Source organism: Procambarus clarkii, chromosome 87, assembly GCF_040958095.1.
Source record: "Procambarus clarkii isolate CNS0578487 chromosome 87, FALCON_Pclarkii_2.0, whole genome shotgun sequence".
NCBI lineage: Eukaryota > Metazoa > Arthropoda > Malacostraca > Decapoda > Cambaridae > Procambarus > Procambarus clarkii.
The window spans coordinates 6,993,644-7,006,036 of NC_091236.1; the positions used below are offsets into that span (position 1 = coordinate 6,993,644).

The window sequence follows — 12,393 nt, forward strand, 5'->3', positions numbered from 1 at the left end:
GCGACGGGGGCTGGGAGTAGCGACGGGGGCTGGGAGTAGCGACGGGGGCTGGGAGTAGCGATGGGGGCTGGGAGTAGCGACGGGGGCTGGGAGTAGCGAGGGGCGCTGGGAGTAGCGACGGGGGCTGGGAGTAGCGACGGGGCGCCCTGAAAACCGTCACGGAAGCTCGGAGCAACAACATTACGCTTGAAATAACTACCCTGATGTCCAAAGCAACAGGGCATGTTTAAATATCGTCATGGGTACTGTAGAAGGCTACTGAAAAAATGAGATCACAAGCGATGACATACAACACTTGTAAATGGGGAACTGCCAGATAAATGGGAAACACCCAACGTGGTGCATATATTTAAGAAAGAAGACGGATAGAAGCCCTTCACACTACAGACCAGTATCACTTCCATGCATTCCTTCAAAGTGCTATAGACTATAAAAATATAAGACCTCCCAGAACACTATCCAGCAGGTGTCCAGCATCCAGCAGGAGAGTACTGAACATCCTGTAGTAGAATGAGTAAAGGGCATAATACTGTTTTTATTAAACATAATATGGACGGAAAATGACGAAAAGGCCGCCACAACACTACAACTACTGTATTTCATACATCGACATTCTAACATAATTTCAGAACATTCATTTTCCCATCAGGGCAAATGGGAGGACCTTTGACAAGCCGCCGGCTTTTTGTCCTCGTCGAGGCCACTAGTGTTAGTGGCCCTCAGGTAAATTCAGTTAAATAGTAGAAAAAAATAAAATATAGTTGCTCCCCTATCTCTTACAACCGTTTTCTGTTACGTTGGTTTATACCACTTTCTATGTTTCTGAAAAATTTAACGACTGACTCTACTAAACGTTAGAACACTCGTTATAGACGCGAAACCGCGTTAACAGAAATGCCACTTTTAATTTGATTCAAAAGCGCAGGGAAGACCATTTTCAATGAATCATTAACCTAAACCCAAATAACGAGGAAACATTACTCACCAAAGAGTTGTCTTTTTAGCTGAGCTTCTGTGCTTACCTGCAAAAATAAATGCATATTAATACACACACACATAGGCACTGTTTATATAATATATATATATATATATATTATATATATATATATATATATATATATAGATATATATATATATATATATATATATATATATATATATATATATATATATATATATATATATATATATATATATATATATATATATATATCAGACTTAAGTTTAACACTATAGAAACGTACATTTGGGACATAATAAACGGCTATCAGAGGATCAGTCATCACACTCGCCACCTCAAAATTGGAAAGTCAACCACATTTCGAATGTGGAAATTCAACAAACTTCGTTAAAGGTAAGAACTATTTTTGTCAGAATATAACTGTGCTATCAATATTCGAGTCAACTTTCTAAAAGTATTTTATATATATATATATATATATATATATATATATATATATATATATATATATATATATATATATATATATATATATATATATATATATATATACAAATATAACGAGCCGATCTTTAGGCTACCCAATATATCGATCCTTGCTAGATAAATCGATCGTTAATTATCCATTTTCGAAAGAAAAAAAAAAAGAGATCCTTTCTTTAGGCTACACAATATAACGAACCCATCTTTAGGCTACCCAATATAACGAACCCAACATTAGGCTACAAAATATATCGAGCCCATCTTAAAGCTACACAATACACACAGTGAACTGTATATAAAACCCACGTTGGGCCACTTACATTGACAGAAATACCTGGCGGAAACCTTGAAAACTCGCTACCTTCCCTTCCATATACTAACTATTGTAAACCTATTGCAAAAAAATGGAATTTAATACCCGTTAACGGATCGATTGCAATCTGATTATCGATTGACTGATGTATCGAATCTTAATGTATGTTGAAAAATGTGAAACCTAAATAATTTCTTTCGATAATTTGTGAAATTCCAGTTAATTTATAAATTTTGAAATTTAATTATATAAATAATCAGTTTACCCTCTTCCCCAATCTATAATATTTGAACAGTATATTATATTGAAAACATAACTATCGCCTGACAGCAAGACAATCTGGTTGCCCCTTTAGCATATAAAGTAATACTTTAACAATATTTTTGGTTAAGTTCATTTAAGTTAGAGATTCCGACTTGAATTTAGTTCTATAGGAATTATCAAGAAGCCGGAGCTCTGCACCCCGCGGTGTCACGGGTCTTACTGTCCTACTCTCAAATTCCAAATCAAAACTTTAATCATAAATGTCTGTACAATTATAATTAAAGTTAAACAAAATTAGTCATTATTTACCTAAGTGAAAGCGATAGTAACAGCTTAATACGTAATATTATAATTATATAGCGTATAGTCTATATAATTATATAAATATTATTATATACTATTATATAAATATAATATTATATAAATATAAATATATACTACTATTATAGTATATACTATATATAGTATAGTATATATAGTATATACTACTATATAATATATACTACTATTATACAAATATAAAGTCTTGCTGTCCTACTCTCAAATTCCAAATCAAAACTTTATTCATAAATGTTTGTAAAATTATAATTAAAATTAAACAAAATTAGTCAGAAAGTGATAATAACAGCTTAACATGTAATAATATAATTGTTTAGCGTACAATTTGGTGTTATCCTCGCCACGTGAGCGTTGGTCATCTTGAAGCATGAAGCGTCGCCCACTTCCTCGTTCCACCACTTCCTGGCTGGTGTCAGGAAGCCTCAGCCTCTTCCTGCCTGGTGTCAGGAAGCCTCAGCTTCTTCCTGGCTGGTGTCAGGAAGCCTCAGCCTCTTCCTGGCTGGTGTCAGGAAGCCTCAGCCTCTTCCTGGCTGGTGTCAGGAAGCCTCAGCCTCTTCCTGCCTGGTGTCAGGAAGCCTCAGCCTCTTCCTGGCTGGTGTCAGGAAGCCTCAGCCTCTTCCTGCCTGGTGTCAGGAAGCCTCAGCCTCTTCCTGGCTGGTGTCAGGAAGCCTCAGCCTCTTCCTGCCTGGTGTCAGGAAGCCTCAGCCTCTTCCTGGCTGGTGTCAGGAAGCCTCAGCCTCTTCCTGCCTGGTGTCAGGAAGCCTCAGCCTCTTCCTGGCTGGTGTCAGGAAGCCTCAGCCTCTTCCTGGCTGGTGTCAGGAAGCCTCAGCCTCTTCCTGCCTGGTGTCAGGAAGCCTCAGCCTCTTCCTGGCTGGTGTCAGGAAGCCTCAGCCTCTTCCTGCCTGGTGTCAGGAAGCCTCAGCCTCTTCCTGCCTGGTGTCAGGAAGCCTCAGCCTCTTCCTGGCTGGTGTCAGGAAGCCTCAGCCTCTTCCTGGCTGGTGTCAGGAAGCCTCAGCCTCTTCCTGGCTGGTGTCAGGAAGCCTCAGCCTCTTCCTGGCTGGTGTCAGGAAGACTCAGCCTCTTCCTGGCTGGTGTCAGGAAGCCTCAGCCACTTCCTGGCTGGTGTCAGGAAGCCTCAGCCTCTTCCTGTCTGGTGTCAGGAAGCCTCAGCCTCTTCCTGGCTGGTGTCAGGAAGCCTCAGCCTCTTCCTGGCTGGTGTCAGGAAGCCTCAGCCTCTTCCTGCCTGAGTGGCTGCCATCCACCTGGGTACACCTCTGGTGCAGAGTCCAACAACAATTATCCTGCCGATGGCGTTTCGTAATTTTAATTTACTTCTGCGATTTTGGAATTCTCCAGCAATCTTACTTCTTACCTCCTGTTAAGGTTCTAGTTCTTCCGTTCCTGATCATAGAAACAGCCATGTACATCATCTTAATATTAATATTCCGTTGTTAATATAATCGTTGTGACCGGTTCATGCTTACCAAGTAAAGTTTTCAAATCATCGGAGTTAGTATAACCGTATATCAACTCTCGTCTAGTTTCTGAAGGTTAATGTGCGTACTTTGTAAGGGTCTCTCTCCCAACAATGTTGGTCGCCACCTTCTGCCGCCAGAATGTCGTCCCGTATTCCCCAGCACTGCTCGTCCTCTCTAACATTCCGGAGCCGGAGCCACTTTCCTAGAACAGGGTTGCTCGAGACTAGGTACGTTTTCTTTGGTACCTGACCACCACAGAAAATGTATTCTCGAAAGTCGAAAGCAATACGAAGACCAACTAAAGTATACCTGGTATATTCATACTAAATAAGCAAATGCTACTGCAGTACTCCAGGTAAATATTCTATTGAAATAATATTATTCTAAGAAAAAAAATATATTATAATTTCAAACAGTAACACGAAATAATGTTCAATACTTTATAGTTTTATAAATTTCGAAAAGGTTTTAGGGTTGCAAATAGAAGCGATCTGGTATATATATATACAGAATATGAGTGGGTCTTTTGTGCACATTCCCGTATGAATACAACAAATACATTAATGTTGTCCTGTCTTTGGTTTAGGGGGACTCTTAGAGTCCTCACCCTTATGTCCCTGAGCTATTTCCCCGCATTCCCCTCTGAGCGAGGCCCTTCTGAACTTTTATCTGTAACGCCGCCTGTAACCATAAACAAATTATTTGTTAATTGGTTTTGTGTTTATGATCAAATCTCACAATCATCTCGCTACCTGATAATTACCTCTTAATGTGACGGTCCACATCACTAATGATTACCATTCTCTGACGACTGTTTGAAGCTACCACGTCAACTGCTGAGTGATTAACAGAGACAAACTAAGCATTCCCCAACCGACGTCCGTAAATTGTTAATACGTTAAATACGGTATGTCTATGCTAGGTTAAATTCAGGTTTATTTGATACACTTAACCTATGTTATTATAGTGCGTTTTCGTCCATAATATAATTTGTACGTCACAAAAACTAAATTAAATTTTCTCGACAGGCTGACAATTAGTCAGCGGACCTTAATCAGCAGGACAAACACACACAAACAACACTCCAACATCGTCACATATAGAGTAGACTAGAGGATGCGATAGAGGGCAGACTTGCGAAAAATAGAATGGGTAGCAGAGCACTCTTTCCATCATCTACCCACTATTGCCCACACTCAAAATTAAGGGATTAGCGCTTCTTCTAGGCTCCAGTAAATAAGCACAGATATTCAACAAACATTGTGAAGACTGCAGCAGGAACATGCGAGGAATGGAAGCAGCTGGAGGTGGTGTAGGTGTCTACTGACATGCAGAAAAAACCTCATGAGAAGCTGGAGTGCCATGAAACTAGTTATTGTTGTCTACAACGCAGTGTTCTGCCAGTAAACGTAAGACATATTATCAGAACACTGAGGTCTTCTTAAGGGACTTATCCATGTTCCTATAAGAGTTCTTAGGCAGGAGGTTTGTGACCACTAAGCAGACCTGCAGGCTACATCCAGTAACTGCCTCACTGATCAAGATATCAGGGAAGGTTGGCACGTGGCCATGCTCAGAATATACAAAAAATATATATAGAAAACATACTCCTATAGAAATTGTGAAGAAACAGATGGTGTGAGTCAGAAATAGATTGCTTAGAACAATTGTGAAATATAATATTTAAGTGGAGCATGAACCACTTGGGCATGCACAATACCTGTCTAATCCGGCCTACACGCACACACACACACACACACACACACACACACACACACACACACACACACACACACCGTGCCATCTCATATAGAAGCGGAAACACACACGGTGTGAAGCTTTGCTCTTAGACTTTGAAAACGATAAAGCTGTCGAGAGGAATTTTGTGAAACCCGGACGTCTTGGTATTCCGGTCCGTTGTGGAAGTCATGCGGGAACCGACATGAAAGACTTGAAGGCAATACATGCAGGCCTTGATGGAGCCATTCACTTGATATAATCTCATTTTATACTTCTTTCAAAATGGTGGAGGCTGATACGAAATGATATTTTTATTCATTAGGAAATTTCCATGCGAGGATTTCGGTTTTTAGATAAAATATATTGAAGTGGAATCTATCAAGAAAAACTACATTGCATTGGAATCGTCTTACAAAAATTGTTAGGTGGTCCTCCATATCATACAAGGAAATTGTAACGATTTTTTTTAAGTAAAACCCATTAACGTAGTTCGGGATAAAATCTTTAAATATACAAAAATATATAAAATAAGCATAAATACGCGCCTCACAGCCCCGTGAGCCTTGAATGAAAAATAAGGACAGGAGTACAGACAAATAGGGAGGCACTTAAGAAGGCTAGAAATGAGTACACCAGAATCATGAGGGCAACAAACATCAGTTTGAAAATGACATTGCAATAGAAGCAAAGAGCCAACTTAAGCTGCCGTGCGGGACAGGAAGGAACACTTGGAGACTGACGAAGACGTGTGTGAAAAACTCAACAGCAACAACACTAGATACAATTGAAGTTGAAGTGGAAGATAAAAAACTCACACCTGGAGGAACTGGATGTAGCAAAATTAGTAGGACCAGACCAGATATCGCCATAGTTACTGAAGGAAGCTGCAGGGATCTTGTGTTATCCCTTAACTATAGTGCTCATCATTACAGAGAGGAGAGCTACCAGAAATTTGGAAGTAAGCACATGCAATTTCAATATTCAAGAAAAGTGTCATTAGCATGTATTCTATGCACAATTCCAGATAAAAGGTTACCAGAAAAGGGATAGTGGAAAATGTTTGGAGAGTAAATTTGATAACAGAGGCATAAACCATGACTTCAGAGAGGGAAAATCATGCTTAAAATACTTGACAGAGTACTATGACAGGGTCACTAAAATAAGACAAGACAAGGAAGAGTGTGTAAACTACGTCTTCCTAGACTGTCAGAAAGTTTTTGATACAATTCCTCAAAAGAGATTAACACACAAAATGGAAAGACAAGCGGGGTTAATGGAACAGACACGGGTCTAGGTATGAGTGTCCTTAATAGACAGGATAAAAAGGGTCATAGTCAGAGAGGATATGCCAGGCTGGACAAGTGTGTGATGTTCCACAAAGCTCTGACTTAATACCATTGCTCTATTAAATGTAAATAACCTTCCAGATGGTGTGAGCTTTGTACATGTCGATGGTTGCAGATGATGCAAAGTTAACGAGGAGAGAAAGAATTGAAGAGGACTGAAGACCTTTTAACAGTACAGAAGGACGAGTGAATGTTGAAATATAAGAATCGTAAATTTATTTATATCTAAATATTGAAGTTTCTGAGAGTAGGGAGAGTGAAGAGAGGAGGGAGAGTGAAGAGAGGAGGGAGAGTGAAGAGAGGAGGGAGAGTGAAGAGAGTAGGGAGAGTGAAGAGAGTAGGGAGAGTGAAGAGAGGAGGGAGAGTGAAGAGAGTAGGGAGAGTGAAGAGAGGAGGGAGAGTGAAGAGAGTAGGGAGAGTGAAGAGAGTAGGGAGAGTGAAGAGAGGAGGGAGAGTGAATAGAATAGGGACAATGAAGAGTGGACAGACATTATTCTAGTCCTTAAGATAACCCTGCACCTATTACCTGTAGTTTACCAGTTTACGCTTCCAAGAGTTTTCTTAATCTCGCTGCCTGGCATAGGCCAAAAAATTCCCTGGTAATTGCCAAGTTCGTGAGTGACAAGTATTATACAACTATGACAAGTGCCCTACAATCTATGGCAATTCCTACAAACCTATAACAAGTGTCATGAACATATGGCAAAATGCTGCCAGCCAAAAAGTCTGTCACGAGGAAGACTTGGCATCACTCCAACTATTTCAGCCCACATGATTTTTTTGCCCAAACATCGAGGGGTCCGCAATACGGGGGAGTGCCACACCGTGGGCTCCACAATACAGGGGTGCCACACCGTGGGGTCCACAATACGGGAGAGTGCCACACCGTGGGGTCCACAATACGAGGGAGTGCCACACCGTGGGGTCCACAATACGGGGAAGTGCCACACCGTGGGGTCCACAAGACAGGGGTGCCACACCGTGGGGTCCACAATACGGGGGAGTGCCACACCGTGGGGTCCACAAGACAGGGGTGCCACACCGTGGGGTCCACAATACTACGGAGTGCCACACCGTGGGCTCCACAATACGAGGGAGTGCCACACCGTGGGGTCCACAATACGGGGGAGTGCCACACCGTGGGCTCCACAATACGAGGGAGTGCCACACCGTGGGGTCCACAATACGGGGGAGTGCCACACCGTGGGCTCCACAATACGAGGGAGTGCCACACCGTGGGGTCCACAATACGGGGGAGTGCCACACCGTGGGGTCCACAATACGGGGGAGTGCCACACCGTGGGCTCTACAATACAGGGGTGCCACACCGTGGGGTCCACAATACGAGGGAGTGCCACACCGTGGGGTCCACAATACGGGGGAGTGCCACACCGTGGGCTCCACAATACAGGGGTGCCACACCGTGGGGTCCACAATACGAGGGAGTGCCACACCGTTACATCCCTTCCGCCCACATCAGCAGGGACCCTAACCATAACAAATCAGTCGGTGCTCATACAGACTGACATCCCACTGACAAGAGTGACAGAGGAAACAGGAGTCTGGGCTGAAAATTATGTCCTTTATATTTATATATGAAGAGCAGAAATGGTTACAAGGGAGCCTGGGAAGCGAGTGACGCAGAAGGGGCATTACATCACTTAAACCACACCTGAAGTTCCTGATAAAAGCCTGGCAGAAGACTTGTTATGGTGGGGGTAAAGCTGTAGTAGACTGGAGTCTCTAGGCACTTGGCATTCCTCGGCTTCCTCCTGGCAATCAGTACTCAGTTTGCAGCTGAGAAATGATGCAGAGAGTCTGGGATATTATATAAACGAGGCATTTTACGGTAAGTGCTCGGCCCTGTGTCTACTCCAGGCTCAATTCAGATTTAGAAGAACTAAGAAATGCCCAGAGACCTGAAAGCTACAGTATTAAAAGTTATGACAAGTTTTGTAATAATAGGTATTTGTATGGTGAGCACAGTAACCGGACCAGGCAATGTGATGTAGTCATTGCGCGAATTCGCCTTGGCTATAGACGCATCTGGCAGGTTAGTGAGGCTGAGCCACTACCAGAATACTCAGATTGTAAACTCTGTGATAAACCTTTAATACATTCACTTGAACACTATATTGATGAATGTGAAACCGTAAAGGACTTTAGACCTCCTGGCTTCTTGTACCACCAACTGTGTAACTATTTTATTGACTCAGGTGTTCTGGACGACATCCTAACAATTTATCCAAAATTTGCTTGTCCATTTTAAAGAATGAAGAACAATTGTTATTTATATTACTTCTAAGCTGCATTATTTATGAACCCATCTCTGCCCTTGTGTGGCAGTGCACAGTCGAAAGTTGTTTTCACATATCCATACATTAAAACATTGATTGTAACCATGATATATATGTACTTCCGCCTACAGTTTAGACCTATTGTCTTGTGTATGACCCTCTGTCCTGTGAGACAGTGAATACCAGCATTATCCTCACTTTAATAAGACTTAATCGAAATCTTCAGATTAGGCAAAATTGTAATTTTGTCATTAAAGATGTTAATAATAATAAAGGCTCCTCCCATAGTTGGGACACTTGTCACAGATCACCCTGGTGCTAGAGTGACCAGGTTCCCGAGTGAAGACCTCGGGGTCATTTACCGTGGTAATTAACACATCACGAAGACGTTTTCCGCGATTCCTCCTCCCTGTGACATACAGACCTGGGGCCAGATTCACGAAGAAGTTACGCAAACACTTACGAACCTGTACATCTTTTCTCAATCTTTGGCGGCTTTGTTTACAATTATTAAACAGTTAAGGAGCTCCGAAGCACCAAGAGGCTGTTTATAACAATAACAACAATTGATAGGCAAGTTTTCTTGCTTGTAAACTGTTTAATAAATGTAACCAAAGCCATCAAAGATTGAGGAAAGATGTACACGTTCGTAAGTACTTGCGTAACTGCTTCGTGAATCTGGCCCCTATTTCTCTTGATGTGGCGGTGCAGAAACTTTGGCCGGTTCTTTGCCTTGGTAGCTATGTCGTTCATTATTTATCCTCATTTCTCATCTCTGTATATTCGTTATTACTCTCTTTTGGATGCCATGATTTACAAGTTTTGTTCCCTCTGTATTTCTTCCATGCTCTGTTGCTACTTTTCTTGCCTCTTGCTGCAGTATTTCAAACCATTGTCTCATGTTGTGTTGCCTTCCATCCAACTTCTTTGCATTTTCTGATTGTGTAGTCTATCGTATGTTTTTATCTATCTGAACTTGTCTAGCAGTTCCTGCATGATACTTCCCTTCGCGTTACTAAAATCCCTCTCGATAACTCCCTCTTTCAATAACTTTCATTAACTATTCAAACCCCAGAACGTAGTGGGGTTGGAGATTTCTTTCTTAATTATGCACCTCATACCCTTCCCGTGGACGGTGGTGGGGAGGGTTACAGAGGCACATAATGGGTTCAGGAACTGAACCCCATAGTTCGTTTAGCTAAGCAAGTTACACAATTGTTAATGTAATATATATATATATATATATATATATATATATATATATATATATATATATATATATATATATATATATATATATATGTCGTACCTAGTAGCCAGAACGCACTTTTTGGCCTACTATGCAAGGCCCGATTTGCCTAATAAGCAAAGTTTTCCTGAATTAATATATTTTCTCTAATTTTTTTCTTATGAAATGATAAAGCTACCCATTTCATTATGTATGAGGTCATTTTTTTTTATTGGAGTTAAAATTAACGTAGATACATGACCGAACCTAACCAGCCCTACCTAACCTAACCTAACCTAACCTAGCTTTAAAGGTTAGGTTTGGTTAGGTAGTCGAAAAAGTTAGGTTAGGTTAGGTAGGTTAGGTAGTCGAAAAACAATTAATTCATGAAAACTTGGCTTATTAGGCAAATCGGGCCTTACATAGTAGGCTGAGAAGTGCGTTCTGGCTACTAGGTACGACATATATATATATATATATATATATATATATATATATATATATATATATATATATATATATATATATATATACACACACACATTTACAAATACATATACACATCAATAATCATTTTATGTAAGTGATTCAACAAAAGGCTCACAACAGTCACTATACAAGGCACTTGTATAGTGCCTCCATCTATGGTGAGTCACATCTATGGCTATAGGGCACATCTATGGTGAGTCACGTCTATGGCTATAGGGCACATCTATGGTGAGTCACACAATCTTGCTCCACACGTAGTGGAAGACGAGACGTGTTGTGGTGGGGGGGGTTGAATGGTAGTGGAAGGTATGGTGGTTGGTGGTGGGGGTTGGGGTAGTTACGGCACGGTGGCTGGGAGTTGTGGTGAAGGAAGGGAGGAGGAAGTGAGAGCGTTGATGGGGCCGGCGTCACAGGCAGGCATCACTCACTGGGAAAATATCTTCACAAATTGTTGTCATAAATAACCTGTCCAGACAAGTTACAACCTGATGAAAATCAGTTTGAAAACTGCACCAGTGTGTGTGTGTGTGTGTGTGTGTGTGTGTGTGTGTGTGTGTGTGTGTGTGTGTGTGTGTGTACTCACCTAGTTGTGTTTGCGGGGGTTAAGCTCTGGCACTTCGGTCCCGCCTCTCAACCGTTAATCAATCAACTGTTACTAATTACCCCCCTCCCCAGGAAGCAGCCCGTAACACCTGTCTAATTTCCAAGTACCTATTTACGCCGAGGTAACAGGGACACCAGAGTGAAAGAAACTCTGCCCATTTTGTTTCTACCATCACCGAAGATCGAACCCCGACCATTGGATTATGAAACCAGAGTGCTGTCCACTCAGCCATCAGGCCCCCGTGTGTGTGTGTGTGTGTGTGTGTGTGTGTGTGTGTGTGTGTGTGTGTGTGTGTGTGTGTTACATTATTTACACACACAATGGACAGGAGTACCAGTGATGTCTGGGTTTGTCTGCCTGTTTCTGTCTTCCCCTCTCTCATTTGTTTGCCCTCTTTATCTGTGTCTATCTCTTTATCTTAGTCTATGCTTGAGACATTCGTCACTGGTGACTGAGGGTCAGAATGGTCCCCCCTCCCCCATCACGAGCCCCAGGCATATCCTCTACAGCCAAAGAATGATAGACAGAATTTTTGACAATTTTGCGGATGTCATTGTGTAATGTTTTGCTATAGGACATACAAAAAAAGATTTTTTTTAGAATGTTTTAAAAGTCTAGCTTTTTCCAGAATCAGCAGAAGGTTCACAAGATTCCTTTTGGCACTGTGCCAAGCTGTACTCATTTGACTGGTGCCGACCCCAACTCAACCATATTCGGCACGAATGAAGCAACCACATTGCAAAACTGGGTGAGGGGGGGGAGGGAGCCTCGAGCATCTAACCTTCATCCTTACTGACAGGCAATCTAATTCATAGATATAGATACTCTGTCCCTAAGAGCTAAAATATCTA

The 12,393-nt window shown here is 41.6% G+C and overlaps 2 protein-coding genes across 3 annotated transcripts in view; both read right to left on the reverse strand.

The window, feature by feature from the left end:
* Positions 1-224, reverse strand: part of LOC123746958 (uncharacterized) — an 843-nt gene extending 619 nt beyond the window's left edge. Inside the window, exon 1 of the mRNA XM_045728857.1 lies at positions 1-224. This exon is cut by the window's left edge and continues 619 nt beyond it. Coding sequence (XP_045584813.1) covers positions 1-224 — 224 coding nt within the window.
* The window catches only part of CASK (peripheral plasma membrane protein CASK), a 942,297-nt gene that overhangs the window by 772,085 nt on the left and 157,819 nt on the right, over positions 1-12,393 (reverse strand). For both annotated transcript variants that reach the window (XM_069317358.1, XM_069317359.1), the window contains exon 2: positions 986-1,022. The gene's annotated coding sequence lies outside the window, so the exon portion shown is untranslated. The remainder of the gene's footprint in view (positions 1-985; positions 1,023-12,393) is intronic.